At 39.3% G+C, this 16532-nt stretch overlaps 2 protein-coding genes across 3 annotated transcripts in view; one reads left to right on the top strand and one right to left on the bottom strand.

Moving 5' to 3' along the window:
• LOC121949753 (septin-7-like) overlaps positions 1 to 839 on the bottom strand; it is a 54928-nt gene extending 54089 nt beyond the window's left edge. For both annotated transcript variants that reach the window (XM_042495503.2, XM_042495504.2), the window contains exon 1: positions 555 to 839. In XM_042495503.2, the coding sequence (XP_042351437.1) occupies positions 555 to 593 (39 nt within the window). In that variant the 5' untranslated portion in view covers positions 594 to 839. The remainder of the gene's footprint in view (positions 1 to 554) is intronic.
• A 6369-nt stretch (positions 840 to 7208) lies between these two features.
• The window catches only part of spire2 (spire-type actin nucleation factor 2), a 31493-nt gene continuing 22169 nt past the window's right edge, over positions 7209 to 16532 (top strand). Inside the window, exon 1 of the mRNA XM_042496169.2 lies at positions 7209 to 7676. Coding sequence (XP_042352103.2) covers positions 7379 to 7676 — 298 coding nt within the window. The 5' untranslated portion in view covers positions 7209 to 7378. The remainder of the gene's footprint in view (positions 7677 to 16532) is intronic.

Raw genomic sequence — 16532 nt, 5'->3', positions numbered from 1 at the left:
GCCTCCGTTCAAATAGGAGCCTAGAAGACAAAGCTGTAGTGTTATCTCCTCGTCAGTTAGGTCCGAACGGTACTTAATGTTACATTTTACAAACACTGCGTCAACCATTCATGACATTTTGCAACAAAAAAGGCAGATTATGTTATACTTTCGCCATCCATCACCTCGCTTCAGTTTAATAGGACAACGCTTAGGTGGGAGGTGTGATTCATCTTTAAATCGATGGTATTTACTGAAATACGTATAATTTGGTCAACCACGTTATGCCGAATTTGTCAGTGTGCTATATCAATTTGTAAGAAGGTTTGACTTATGTTTTTCTGTTAATATATGTCTCTGTAAAAATGCAAAATATCGTAAATCGGGCCGATTGTTAAGGGAGCCTGGTGTTCAGTTCCCATCATGCGAGAGTTGGGTAGCAGCAGGAATCATATCACACTGGTGTGGTTAAATGTGTATTTTTTTCAAATTGGGATTTCAATCATAGCATACCGAAAACAACAGTTGTGCAAACACTTAAACAATGGCTTATTTAGGGAGACAAATGGACTTACAGCGATGCTGGGAACCGCAGTCTCTGGTCGCTCGATCATCGTATCACTGTCAGCGGACAGTCACCGAGGCATAAACTGATTAACGTCCAAAAGAGTGACGGAACCGAGAGAAATACGCAACTTTCCACCCTAAAGCCTTAGTTTTGAGTCAACAAAGACAAGCAACGTGCGTCTGTACACGAATGAATGAGATTATATTACATATGGCCGCTGACGGATACCACTACCAGATGTAGCACGGCGAAGAAAAGTGCTTCAACGACCGTTTTTCCTCACGAGGCAGACAAACAGAATTTATGGAAATGCATCCGGTTAAGATTTTCAGAATAAGACGAAGTGTATCGCAACAATTATGTGCGACAGCATCATTCTTTAGTCTGTGCATCTGACGAAAGTTTACAATAAAACCAAAGGTGAAAACAACAAATTATGGTCTTTTTTTGGTACATAAACATTAACTCTCCCTTTTCAAGCTGGCTTTTCTGGTACCACTGGCCATACATTTAAAAAAAACTTACAAGGAATTTGCTTTGGTTTTTGGCAAATGCATGAAACATGCAATAAACACATTAAGAGGAATAAAAATAAAAAATAAGAAAAAAATAAGTAAAGTACTGCAACACTCAAGAACTTAAATGAAAAAAAAATTTAAAATGTGCAGTAAAAATATGGTTAAAAAAGATAACATGAGAAATGTGTACAATGCAGCTGTTTCAGAAACTTGATACTTGGGTTTTCATACATATATGTTCTATTTCTCATTTACATACTAGTTTTCTACATTTTATTGTAACATAAGGCTCACAGTTTTCTCTTTACACGCTTTACATACTCAGCACATTATATGTTAAGAATTTTAAATATTTACATACTAGTGCTAATTGTTAACAATCATAATAACAATAATACACTTTGTGCTGATAGTCTACTTATTTCTACTAATTTCTATAATTCTCTATGCTCAGTAAAGTCAATAAAGTATTTCTCACAAAACTCCAATATCGTGTTTCAGCTTTTACGACAGAGCATAAAAAGAAACTACCTTATGGCGAAGTACGGGGGCAAACAACCGTAGGGCGTGATCTAGGCTCTTATTTTAAAAGGAAATACGTCATCGTCCAGGTTTGCTACCGGCTGTGTCCGGCCAGCTTGATGCACATTGATCCATCTTCCTATTGGTCAAATGTGATCGGCCTCTGATGGTGTGTGAGGCCTTCAATTGCTGGAGGCAAAAAAAAAATAATAAAAATGCTGCGTTCAAAGACCACTGTTAAAAGCATCAGCAATCACCTGTAGCCTGCAAATAACAGACAATTTATACGGCTACTGGCATTTATTTTGCCATACTGTCAAGAATTAACTGAGACCAATACAACTGCATAAAAACCACAAGATATAGGAATTAAACTGTAGGCCTTCTTTGAAACATTCCCTTATTACAAATATTATTTGTGGCCTTGGCTAGGCATTACTTAATGCCATATGGTGAAGATTTTTTTTTTAATCATCTTCTAGCTCAGATGTTGTCAAGCTTTTTTCATCGATATATAGAGTCTAGAGAGTATAAGCAGAAGGATAGAAACATAAATAATAGTCTAGTCCCAGGACAACTGTTACTATAGTAGATATGCTTATGATGGCAGTGCAAATTTAGGTGGTTGACAGTGCAGGTACTGTAATATAAAATTATAAAATTGAACTGTAAAAGCAGTGTAGGGATATTAATTACTGTGCTATGGATAATGTTAAATACAAATAGAGGATACACATGAACAGATAATTGACTAACTTTTTGTTGTTGACGGAATAAATAAAATGGACTGCTGGGAGGGGGGTAAATTCACAAAAAAGGAAACAATAAATACAAATGCAAATGGGGTATAAATATCCAAAGAAAATACAAAATAAAAAGTCAAATAAAAAAGTTTAGACATTAGCTTATATAATACAATGAAAGAAAGAGACTTTAGGCTTTCTCTGAAACACATGCTCATCAAAATTATATTAAACAAGCATTTAGGAGATCATTTCACAGTAATGAATTTATTACATTTAAATAGGCTAATGAGCCAGTAATGGACCCATCATTGTCCTGGATAACTCATGATTTGTCGCCAGAATATTGGCATTACTGGGAGTTTGGTGGTGATTGTCATGAGATGAATTTATTTCCCATTCTTAAAGTGGTTCTACCCAATAAATCACTGTGATTAAATGGCTGGAATGAAAAGCATGAATTATAGGCTATTAAAAAGTAATCATTGGCAGCAACGTCAAAGGCCCCATCAGTACAACTTCTGATGGGACCTATTCTACTCATTTATGGCAATCCCTAAGATTCTCATGCACTTGGTTTCTTTAGTGGCTCAGATATGTTGTTAAACGGTCTGTTGGTGCACTCTAGTGGTGTAGAGCCATTAGACATTTCAGTAACTATTTTGACAAGATCCAAATTCCTAAGAAATACACTCTTGTTTTTAGCTCAGCTTTGTTGTATCTACATCACTCCTGTGCTGTGGTCCAATTGTGACAGTAGGTGACTTTTCAAAAAAGAAAAAATCTACTGTAACTAGTTTTTGTTGGAACAATAAATATTTGGAGGGGATCCTTATCAAAATTTAATCTAAAATGTCGACGCTGTACTGATGAACTTTTTCCATATAAAATCTTTTTTTTTTTTTTTTTTAAATTATTGAATATGTAGGCTAATAATGAATAAACATGTATAATATGTGTGTATGTTTTCAATTTCAATTTAAAACACTGAAATATATGTATCACTGTATGGGATGAAATATAGGGTACAACATACTGACTCTACATATTTCTGCTACCTATTTGTATAAATTTGTGTTTTACTTTTTTGATTACTTTTAGTTAATAAATCATTTTATTGGTTAATTTACGCGTGTGGCTCCCTCTTTTGTCCAACCTAAGAGCCAGGTTGTGACAAACTTGTCTGTTACTAAACCTGCTTAACTTTCTGTAAGAAAATCATTCAACTTGCAGTTTAGAGAAAAACACTAGATCAGAAGATAAAATAAAGCCATAATCTTCCTCCAACAGGAAAAAACAGAAGGCCTGACCTCCAGCACATACAGGAACATATTCTAGACTTCGTCATGAAGAGAAACATCTGCAGGACACTTTGTTGTCTTCTCACCACTCTGATTCACTTAAGATTTTTAAACAAACTAAAATAGTATCATGTATTAATGGGGCAAAAAGCGACAATCTGAGGTGAAAATGAAATACTTTGAGCACATTTTCTGCTGAAATTTTCTAATATACAACTTCTAAACCTGCACGTGAACCCAGAGCAGCACAAACTAAGAGCCCTGACCACCAGACCACCTGGGACAAGAGATCCTTAAGATCTAGTTTGATAAATCATGAGATAATCAGTGAAATGTACTAATCCAATAAGAAGAAACTGTCGAGATGATCCAATCAGAGCCCTCATGCATACATCGATCCACTAAATCACCTCAAATCTGCCTCGTAATTGAAAACCTTAGGTTCTTTAAGGCCCTAAGAGACATACCTCAGGCAGGGTTTGAACCCATGCTGATGCAGCCTCTCCACATTCGAGGTCAGCATCCTTATCTATTAGACCACCTTCAGCACTGATGGACCTCCTGCAGCAGAGAGACAAAGACGATGAGACTGAGACGGTAGAGAGGGGACATGCATGAACATCTTGTTTGTCTTTATGAGACAAGCAGTTGGATAAAAAGTGCTGAAAGAGTCAGAAGGTAAATCAGATGTGTGTGTAGATCTGCAGCTGATCAGCTGAGCTCTCTGTGTTTCTGGTTTTCACCATCAGGTGACCTGGCCTCACCTCCTGTTCAGGGAAAACAATCAGGCCTGAATATCTTTGTGCGACCTGTCAGTTAAGAGATTTTGAAAAGATAAGATCAGAATCATGAAGAAATAATGAAGAAAACATGTTTTCCAAAAGAAGGAGTGAACCCCAGTCCTTGAGACAGACCAGCAGTCCTAACCACTAGTCCACAGAGTATGTTTGACTTCGTCAAGATCATCAGTTAACACGTTATAACACAGCCCACAACTTACTGTGTAATTATGTGGCACTTACAAGGTACTTCCAAGAAAATATGTTGAAAGTTATCCCCAAAGTGTTTTAAAAGTACTGGTACTTAGGGGGTACTTAAGAAGGGTACTTTAGAGGAAAGATGTGGGAAGTTATCAGCTAAATACTGTGTAAGTATTAGGTACTTTCAAGGTTTACTTTAGGGGAAAGATATTTGAAGATATCCTCTAAGTATTTTGTAATTACTGAGAACTTATGGGGTAATTTAGAGGAAAACAAAAGACCTTATCCTCTAAATATTTTCTCAGTACTGGGTACCTACGAGGGATGTCACAGGTTTATAGATCCAAATGGTTAACAAAAATTATATGCAGCTAATTATGTATTTCTCTGTAATTCTAGGAGTATTTATACTTTTTGTGTTATCCTTTAATGTTATTTGTCTTTGACATCTTAGGGTATATAATTTGAAAATCTCGATCTCCTAATCTCGATTCTCGTTCGATTCAGATTCATTATCGATTCAGAATCGATTAAAAAATCCTAAACATCGATTATACATTTACTAAATATAGTTTATTCTTAACCCTCTAAAATTTCTATCATTTAGAAAAGTCTTAATAATTTTCAGACCGTTTGTTGGATGGCCTTACTTTTTCGGCAGTGAAAGCTGCCGGCTGTGCCGTTCAGAGGGATGTCTCTGCCGCATCGTAGCTCTTTTAGAAGCCTCAGTATCCAGCCTGGAAATTCGGGTGTTTTACGGGACCTCATCTATGATGACAGATCCGATACTGGGTGTCTTCCGTCCATATTTTATCCATATTTCGATGATAAAAGTACATTAGCGGCGATGCTAAACGCCATATTGGTTTCCCATAATGCCTTTGGAGAGAGGTCAGAGGTTTGTTTTGGTCTTGTCAACCAATCGGAAGACGATCTGCAGCTTTGTATCCGCATACGATACCATACGTCATCCCGAGCAAACTGCGCCGTGATTAGCCTAATCCTGCTGTATCTGTGGCTCTGTGTTATTGGTAGCGCCTCGTGCATTAGAATAAACTCTGGTAGCCCCTATAATAATAATAATGAGACAAGGGTAAATCAGGAGACAGTCTAACAAGCAGCAGGGCCTCATATGGACGTAAACTTTGTGTTCACTGCAGGCAGGCGAATCAGGCCCCTCTCTGAAGTGTCAGGAGTGTGATGTGGCCCTCTACATCATCACGGATAGGAGCTGCTTTGCAGAATGGCACAGACAATGGGATACACAAACAACTGCAAAAAAACAATAGGACTTTTTTTTGGAAAAATGTTTCCATTTTTTAAACTATAATAATTACTATGGGTTTTTTAACACTTGGGAGAAGGGTTTTGTACATAATAAAACCTGCATAATTTTATACACACGTTGCTTTCATAACATAATATGCCACTAGCAAAACACACTGGAGTAGATCCTGAAATTAAACCTCCTATATTTTGAATCGGTAATCGATTTTGAATCGTTTTGAATCAAGAATCAATTCTGAATCAAATTGTGACCCCAAGAATCGAAATCAAATCGAATCGTGAGATACTGAAAGATTCACACCCATAATAATCATACAATCATTCAGCTGGTTGACATGGAATAGACCCTTCATTCATCTACCACTGCAGCAATAAGGGGCCTGCTGGAGTAGAAAACAGACCTACCTTTCTTCAGCTCCACAGAAGGCTTGTGTTGTCATCCGAGGAGGAAAAAGTAACATAATACAGTAATCTAGTAATATGAAAATGGATCAAACATAACTATGCTACATGAAATGCTAGTAAGAATTTTTCCCCAAAAAAACTTTTAAATGCAATGTAATTACACTTTAACTTATTAACTTGTAAAGTCTCAATTTAATACTGAAGCAAACAAGACCATCAGATTGGCTATTTCTGGATAAATACTGTTGTTATTCATAAAACTAACATAAGTATCCACTGTTCCCTTTTATTACCCTGTAGTTACCCTGTATTTACAATGTACTGACAGGGGTGCGGGCTGGATTATCTTTTTCTTTCTCATCTTTTAAAGCAAAATTTTTATGTAATTTTTGTGTAGTTTTTTTATTTTAAAACTAATTTCTTGCTATTTTTTGGGATCTTTCCTTGCTCACTCTTCCCATGATTTTGAAAGAAATGAAGCCAATTTGTCCAGGTTTCAAAGGGTTAATTCATTTTAGCAGTCTAAATCTTAGACTAACAATGATATAATGAATATGGGCTAGAATTTAGATTTTTGGGTTTTTTTGAAGCTAGGGAAAAATGTCCAGAAAAATTTCCAGGTCCAAGTCTGTTTGCTCAGGTTTTCAAGGGTTTATGAAAAGCTGCGACATTGTTTTTACTTTTACTCTACTTTTTTTCTGGTACTTTTTTGAATTTTTTTTTTTTTTTTTTACCAATCGCTATTTTGGGGGGTCATTTCGTCTTAAGTGGCTCGTTGATTTCCTCTCGTGTTTTTTTTTAAAGAAACCAGGCCAATTTGCTCAGGTTTTAAAGGGTTACAAAAAGCTGCAACATGTTGATGAAAAACGTTTTTATTTTTGAAAACTTGGACCGGAAGTGATGGGTTCAATATGGCAGCCTTGACACTGTTGTGGTAACGAGGTGCAGCTGCGGTAGTTGGAGAGCGGTAGACGTGAAGCAGAGGACAGGAGACTGGGCCGAGCAGGAGTCAGTGGACAGCATAAATGGCCCTGGTGCCTCCGGAGTGAAGAATGGGCTCCAGGCTATCGCAGCCATGGCCAGATCCACTAACAGAAGCGTTGAGGACGGGGACTCACGGGTAACCGCCCCCACGGACCGCGGAGAAACGCGGGACCTGGCCGAGCCCCGGGAACTGTCTCTGGAGGAGGTGCTGAAGTCCTACGAGCAGCCCATCAACGAGGAGCAGGCATGGGCGGTGTGCTACCAGTGCTGCAGCGGGTTGAGGGTGCCCCGCCCGCCTGCCGGGAGAGTGAGCCGGGTGAAGGACCCGTCCTCCATCCTCCTGCACAGGGACGGAACCGTGACACTGCAGCAGGAGCCCCGACACAACGGTAGGAGAACTGACCGCCAACTTCCCTCTGCTCGGGCGCTTCACACAAAACTCAACTATGATAAAAGTAAATTCTAAGAATATGTCAATGTTTTACAGAGTAAGTTTGCGCCTACCGTTTAATACAGCAATGTGTTTTAAATATTAGGACCCAATTTTCAATTCGGCGTAAGGTTACGTCCTCGAAACAACAGTCTGTTTTAGTAAGATTTCGATTTTTACAACTGGTCTGCCTGATTCCCACTTTCCGCTAACAGTAAACCGTCGCGCGATAGCAGCAACTCAACTGTGCAAACTTATGTTAATGTTGATTTTTTTTTACTAAAACAGACACTGCTTGGCTGACCATGTCAGCGCCGAATTCACCAGTGTCTGGCAGTGTTTCACAAAAGACGTCGAGTTATTTTTTTCTTACAGGAGCCTTGAAATAAAAACAGTACTTAGTGAAACTACTCGAATTTCATACGGAGTTTGGTAGACATGAACATCCTGTTCACAGGAGAGAAACAGGCGCATCGGTGCTAACCCGTCCCGGCAAACATAATATTCCTGCATAATCGACCTTCAACTATATTATTTGATATTTTAAAACCCTTTTAACTGACTTCACACTAACGGACACTGTATTTTAAAGTCGCTATTGTGTCGCACTGTCGATGCCAGCAAGGATGACTTGTATTATGCCGGTAAATGATTAATAATTCATGGAGCACAGCTTCACCCGAGCATCCCCTCTTGCAAAGACTGTTTTGGAGACTTCAAAGGGTGGATGGAAGCCCAAAGGAAATTTGGCTACGCAGTCTTCTAGTTGTTTCCCCCCGCTGATTTTACCCTGTACCTGCATAATATCCTACTGTGTGTGAAGTATTTATGTCCTCACTGCGGGCTGGGCCCAAGAAACCTGAACTGAAGTCAGGCTAGCAGAGAGACAACTTGATGCAAAAAATAATTTAAAAAAGGTTTCATTTGGAATCTTTGAGAGCGACTTTATGCTAAATCCAATACCCACCCTCTTTTAAATGAAGTTTAAACTTTTTTCAACTCTTATAGCCTCAGGTAAGGAGAGACATTATTTCCAGAAACTGATGTTTTATTCAAGTACTGCTTGTAGCCTATTACACCAAATGTGCTGAAGGTCACAGAGAGCCTCTCAAAGGTCTGAAGTAATTTTCTGGACTACTTTTGCTGAGCCTTTGCCCTTAAGCAACACAAAGCCTGAATATAAAACATAATAAAAGCATTAATAAGAAATGTTGAGTAAAGCGAGAATTTGATTTACTGTACCAAATCTCAGTAATAAACAGGATAGCACCAACTGTTGTTCGCTATGTAACAGGCTGTTGTAACTGGATGAGCCTTTGCTTTTGTGCTGTTGTTTTGCAGAGTAATGGCGGTGTGGCACCTTTTAAGGAATTTTATGGGAAAAGTTTACAGTCTGTCTCTAGGCGATACTTGATCCATGTCACTCAGCAATAGGGCGGCATCTGTCCGTAACCATAGTTTAAATAATTGTAAAACTCATGTTTTGTAAAACGTTTGACTCAGACATAAACTATAAAGCGACAGTTCACCCTAAAATAAAAAAAACAGAGATATCTGCCTCCTCTCTAGTATAATGGAGATAGATGGCACTCAGCTTGTGGTGCTCAAAGCACCAAAAAATACATTTGAAAAAACTCAACAGCAATGTCTCCTACCAGAAATCATGACGCGGTTACTCAAGATAATCCACACATCTTGTTGTGAGCAGTTTCATGGAGGAACTATTTTCTCTATACTGATCAACACCCGCCAAATGTGTGTTGGTTTTGTGTGTATTTTTAATTTGGGGGTGAACTGTGAACTGTTAGAATTACACCAAGGGACGTATACCCATAGGAGTGATTGTACTGCTCTGTTGTATACTGTCTACAAGATGAGCTGATAATAGTGGTGAAATCATTATAATAACTCCCATTGTATTTTATCCTTTGAGATTTTATTAATTTTTAAGTGTTGCTCATTTTGCTGGAGATCCCATTGGATCCCCCTTGAGGACCACAGGGGGACAGTGGTGCTTGGTGAACCACGTTTGGCATTTAGCAGTTGCAGACACTTTGCTGTGATCATTCATTCTCAGCTCTCACTGAGGAGATGTTGAGCTCCCATTAACACAGTTGTTTATAATTGTAGCCCGCGTTGGTTCACGCTCTGCTGATCCAAAAGTAAACACAATGCAGTGGTTTAAATCCCTTAACCAGCATGAAATGAGTCTATTATAGTCAATGGGTCTGCATTATTAATGCAGCCAGTCAGCTGGGGGACCCTTTGCCTTCTTTAAGTGGCTAAAATCATCCCATATCACCAGGCCAGACAGTTGGGCTATATAGGAAACAACTGACACTGGACTATAATCTGAAGTATGAGCTTCATTATTAATGCATATATTTTTATTGACCACTTCAATTGAAATATGTACTACATGCACATTTAGGGTCATCAAAACCTACCACAGCAGAACTGAGAGTGATCTTTGGGGTCATCATGTTGTCTTTATGACCAGTGCTGCTGTAATGTTGCTCATATTTTTCCTGTTTCTAATTCATTTCTTTCTTATAAAATAATTTTTAAACAGCTATAGATAGAAATGTAAGTGAAAAGCTACATCTTTGTTGGGGACCTTTGATGCATGTCATTCTTCTGCTCTCTCTCACGGTTCATTTCCTATCACCTCTCCACTGTCCATATCCATACAAATAAGAGAAATTAAGTAATTAATAATAATAACAGGAGACAAGCAGGTCTTCACATTGGAAAACATGGAGCTAGATAATATTTGACGTTTTTGGTTTTCAAAATGACTTTAAAAAATGAACTGATTTTGATTTCTTGTGGATAACTGATGGATAACCGGACTAACTGATAAATCAGATCATTTTTGGACACTATGCTCTTCTTCAGCAAATGGGCTTTGGAACTGTAGATGTTTATATTTCTATTGTTTTTGGACACTTAAAGGACTTCTTGTCTATGCTGAGAGTTCATTCTTGACGTTGTGGAGCTTCTAATCACATAATCGTCATTAGCAGATGGTCAAACTTCGGCTTTCTTGCGAGCAGGTAGCCGTATAGCAAATGCTGCCCACAGTAATCTAACTAGTTGATTCAGCGGACCTGTGAGCCAATCAGACTGGGAAAATCTTGCAAAAAGTCACCTGTAATAAACATATTTTCTGTCAATCATGAGAAAAACAAGTGATTTATTTCCTAAACTGTCTTAAAATCCTTGTGGCGGTGGCTTACGTCCTCTGTCCTAGGAATATGGGGTATATCGTAACATTAGTATTCACAGCAGGTAGGCTGCGCAGTCTCAAATGACTTTCAATTTACTGTAAATCTAAACCTTGTCAGGTTGTACAACAGTCTGCAAAGGAGGAGGAAGTTAATGTGAATCCAAATTTGAGTGGAGACTGCAGCAGCACTATACAGCATTTTAATGTAAACATTAGCCTGAGTCACTAAGTGAGACTGCAACAGAGAAAAACCTCTCACCGTCTCTCCTCCTCACCAACACGCCGCAAACTCACTCTGTTTACCAAATTAAATCATGCCGTCTGGTTGTACACAACCTGCAGTAACAGTAGTAAGCAGCACCACGCTCACAGAAAGCTGGACACACCAGCAATTTTGCTTTTGTTTTGTCATCTTAAGTCACCTTTGGGAGACAAGACAGGCTGTCCCCGTTGGTAAATAAGGTTGCTTGCGTGCAGCATGCTGACGTCGCTGACATGAGATGTTGCAGTGAGTGTCAGGCCCACTCCCCCTTCAGAGAGAGCACTATTCTGACCTGAAACAGCCGTAACACAAACTGAATCATGCTACTGCGACGAGCTCATGTAAGGCAGATGGTCATTTTCTCACTACATAAGATGTGTTCAGGAGCTGCAGCTTGTTGCAGTGATGTGATCTTTCTTTAATGCTGCTGTGCCGACAGTAGCTGTGACCGGAGGCATAATGTCCTTATGCTGTCTGTCCATCCATCTGTCCGTCTCATTCTTGTTAATGCAATAGGATAAGAACGATTTTAGGGATTTTTTTTTCTTCAAATTTGGCACAAACATCGACTTGGCTTCAACAAAAAATTATTTTGATTTTGGTGGTCAAAGGTCAAGGTCATCGGGACCTCCTCTGTCTCATTCTTGTGAACGCGATATCTCGAGTGCCTTGAGGGAATTTCTTCAAATTCGGCACAAATGTTCACATGGACTCAATGATGAACTGATGAGAATTTGGTGGTCAAAGGTCACGGTTACTATGACCTTGCATCAGTCTCATTCTCCTGAACGTAATATCTATAGAAGGCCTTGAGGGAGTTTCTCAAATTTGGGTTTCTGGCCACCCAGCACACAGTAGGTAGTGCAGTATCCCTTTTAGCTGCTAAATGTTTCAATGGGGTCTCTGCTAGTGGCTAACTCTGGCTGTCTGCTGTTTGGTGTCTTATTACAGTGATGTGATCACTGAGTCTTTCTGGGTTTTTTTTAATGCGTCCATGCCAACAATAGCTGTGGCTGGAGACATTATTTTTTTCACGCAATAGCATAAGAACGCCTTGAGGGAGTTTCATCAAATTTGGGACATACATCAGTTCAAAAATGAAGTGAATAGAATTTGGTTTTCAAGGGTCAAGGTCACTGTAACTTTGCATCGGTCTCATCCTCGTGAACACAACATGTCAAGAAGGCCTTGAGGGTATTTTCTCCAATTTTGGACTCAACAATGACCTGATGGGAATTTGGAAGTTCACAATACAATTCTACATTATACAAACGGTTTGGTGTGTGTGTGGAGGATTTGGAGATGTTTGCACCTTTGTTGGAGCTGGGATGTGTAGTGAAAAAAAGCTATGAGTAACACATTACTTTTGCTGCTGAGTTATTTTTAAAGTCATGGCAAATTTATTTATGTAACACATTTCATACCCAAAGGCAACCCCAAAGTGCTTTACAGATGAATCAAGTCAAAGTTCAGTGTAGCCCAATCACAGAACAAGCCCCAATGAGCTGCACAGAGTAATGTCGATTCAATTTTAATGTTCACTATATGGTCACGTGCAACTTGCTAACTTTGGCTGTCTGCAGTTTGGTGCTGAGCGGGTCGTGTGCAGTGGGTTTATCAAACCTTCACAGTAATAAACAGCACTGATGATGAGAGCAGTGGGACTGAACCAGAACAGTGAAGGTGTGCGTGGTAAAAACAAAACAATGGGACAGCCTTGATTTTTTTTTCTGTCAAAATTGATAACAAAGAAATACTTTAATACCATGTTGGTAATGGTAACCCGCCCCAGGATTTTTAAGGTTCTTTTGATGTCAAAATTTCAGTACCAATGACAAAATGATACAATTTTTGAAGCCATTTTTTAAGAAAATTAAACATGGTCTCTGCTTGTTATTGATTTATGAACGAGATGTTAAAATTATTGAGCTTTGTACTCGGCCCAAATGAAAACACAATACTTTGTTGAAACTTTGACGTTTGCCCTGTCCCAAGTGCAGCACTGTCCTTATGTGAGACAGTTTCACCGTAATGGAACGGTATCTTCATCCCCATTAATAGATTTATGACTAAGTGAGTCTAATGGAAATCATATTGTCCCTCATCAAAACTGATTGTGCTCACTTAATGCAGCTGCAGTGTCCCATATTCCAGAGCGCTCAGTTTGACTGTGAGGTGCTGAAAAGCTCCTGATTTGTCATCTATTTAACATTGAATATCTTCCTCCTGCATCGACTGCGCTGCATCCTAATCTGTTAATAATAAACAGACGGAGCGAGGGATGAGATAAGCAGCAGTTCCTCTATTTCAGATGAAACTCCTTACAGTTACCGTCGGAAGGCTGCTGATAGATATTGCGGGACGAGACTAACGGATGAGGTGATTCGCTGAGTGCACTTAAGGCCAGCAAGAAGTCAAAGTCCAGATACATATCGCTCCTATCAGATAAAAAGCTTGCATCACCAAAATGTCAACTGTTTTTTTTTTTTTTTTAAGGACGACAAAGAGCAGCTTTCAGCTTGCTGACCATGCATTGTGGAAACATGAGACTCAAGAAAATTTGATTTTCCCAGTACAGCATCACTTCACTCCTCGAGAGATTGAGCTGAATTTCTCTCAGACAGAGGGGAGCTTTGATGGGCGGCTGTGAGTTATCTCAATTTGAAACTCTAGATATGAATGCATCATTTTTTTTCTTTTAGAAATTACCTTCATGTCAATACAGACTGATGTTTTAGTCATTGACCCCCCCCCTCCCCTTTATTATTGCTCTCTTGCTATAAATGCACTCAATGAAAATGTGCAAAGGTCAGCTTTGTTTTGGCATGCAGGTAAAAGTGCCACATCCTGCTGTACCTGCCGTGCGTAGTTCGAGATAAAGGTCATTTCTGTTGATAGCTGTGAATGACAACAGTCATGTCCTGCTTTTCCAGTTTTCTTATTTCTCTCCAGCCCCTTTATAATTCGCTCATCTCTTCTCAGCCCAGTTTTTCTTCTATCACTTCGTGGTTTCTTTGAATTTAGTCTTGCAGACCTTATTACCATGGCAACAGATGGCAAAGTCCAGCTCGGGAGTGTGTTAGTGTGAGTACATATCTATCAGTGATTGTATAGGAGTGAGGTATCAGGGTTTTGAGGATGAAGTATTTTCCATCTTTAGCCAGAATACACAATGTGTGACTTCAGGCTAATGGAAAGGAACTGTGGTTGGAGGGGCAGAGGGTCGTCGAGATGTAGCTTTAAATCCATGAGACAACTCATGAAACATGATGAATTATTTGTCAACAGTTGGTTGGCTAGGAAGACACCCATACGAAGCAATTTCAGAGGATATTTGACAGATTGTGCCATGCCAGTTGGTCCACTGCTCTGTTCCAGACTGAAATATCTGTACTGTTGTTGGATGGATTGTCATGACATTTGTTATGTCCCCTCAGTTTGTAATGTCTTTGGCAGTCCTCTGACTCTTCATCTTGTGCCATCGTAATAGAGACGTTTTAATTTGTCCAGCTCGTTGGTTTATGACCAAATATTTGCAGAACTAATGACATTCCCTCCGCTCAACCTCAGCTGTATTTTGTGACTGTGTCTGAACAAAAAGGAAAATATAAAAGAAGGAAAAGTCATTGCAGCGTTCCAGGAGCCAGACAGATGTCAGCTGTATTTGGGGTTAATGGGGTGGACATGGCAAATCACACTATAACCCATTATATCTTTGTTGTCTCAACTTTGATGGAAATATCCTTCCACCAGATTGAAAACACACATTATGTGGTGCGCATTGCCATTTTTTATCTGAATATGCACTATTGTTTTCCTGCCCCGATTGGGCAAAACACTTGGACCAAAGGGGCTTGAGATCTGCTGGACAGAGCCACGATCTGTTTGGAGACCAATAACATGGGAAAAAAATGCATATTTAGATAAAAATGTCAATTCATAATCAGGTGGAGGGGTTTTTAGTCAAAATTGAATCAACAAAGAAAAAGTGTGGCTCATGACCTTTCCTCTTTTTCAGTTTTCTTGGTCTTAAATAGGCAATACATATCTCAATATTTTGAAATCTCCTCTAAACTACACTAAAGTACTAAAATACAAAATTCTTAAATGACTATAGTCACAAATAAAGTAGCTACTGCGATAAACTTAAGTTACATAAACTACTGTTAAATAAATTCCCCCCAAAATATTATTATTATTATGTTAAATAAAGTAAAGTATAAAGTTAAATAAAGTACTGTTATAGTAATGTTAAAGTATTGTGAAGTGTTGTTACAATTAAATAAATCAAAGCAGAACCCATGGTGCTTTTATTTTTGAAGGACCCAGGTGAATCCCCACATTCAGCATTGCTTTCCAGCTCCTCCATGATTGTTTGTTTTGGTGCCATGCATTGTGCCCCCTCGGCCACATGGATGGACGCAAAGCGTTATCAGTTGATGTAAACGAAATATACGATACAGCATAGTATGAAACGATAAACGTTTTTTATCGTCAGATGATATATTTTATCATATCGCACAGCTCTAGTCTGAAATCATTCACTCAGTCACTATTCCCACCACAGAAAACACTCATTAGTGTGCTCTATGGTGAGCTGTAAATTGAGATTTTGGAATTCTCATCATCTTGCTTCATTTGTCAGAAGTAACTGTTTGTGAGGGACTGTGTGGGTGAGTGCATTAACGCATGGGTGCGTGCACGTACGTGGGAGCAGGTATTGCGAATTTGCACTTTTTTATTGCAAAACCTGATGTTTACAATGCTTATGGTTAGCAAAGCACTGCAGCTCAAGGGAGAAAAAACTGGCTGAAACTTCCTCTCCCTTTATTGTGTTTTCCAACAACATCTAAGCTCGAGGGCTCTCCGAGGTGTTTTCGATGCAGATTCCTCGCCTCTTTTGTGTTAACTGACCTGTAACGGTGGGAAAGTGGCGGCGGTATCATCAGTTACACTATACGACTGGGCAGAGCATTAATTGAACCTGTCTGACAGGTTTGCAGAGGTTCGTGTTATCATCTCTCATAATAGAGTTTCTTTGCCCTCCTTCAGTGTCCGTTGCTGCCTTTTGTTGCAGACTGAAGCAGAGTCAGTGTTCACACAGGAAACAGAGTGACGTTCTGTCGGTCTCAGGTTTTCGTCCTGCTCTCAGCTCTTTGTTGTTGACAGGGGAGGATGCTGTGGCAGGCTGACCCCCTCCCATCACCACGTCCAGACCTACGCTCCCCGTGTCTCATCTCTTTTTCTGCTGATCTCTCTTCTCTGCTTGCTTTATATGTCACAGCTTTAATCTCTCTCTCTCTCTCTCTGATGTTTCCACTGAT

The sequence above is a fragment of the Plectropomus leopardus genome, chromosome 7, assembly GCF_026936395.1.
Source record: "Plectropomus leopardus strain MGB_pleo_1.0 chromosome 7, ASM2693639v1, whole genome shotgun sequence".
In the NCBI taxonomy this organism is placed as follows: Eukaryota; Metazoa; Chordata; class Actinopteri; order Perciformes; family Serranidae; genus Plectropomus; species Plectropomus leopardus.
This window is presented reverse-complemented; position numbering and strand designations above follow the sequence as displayed.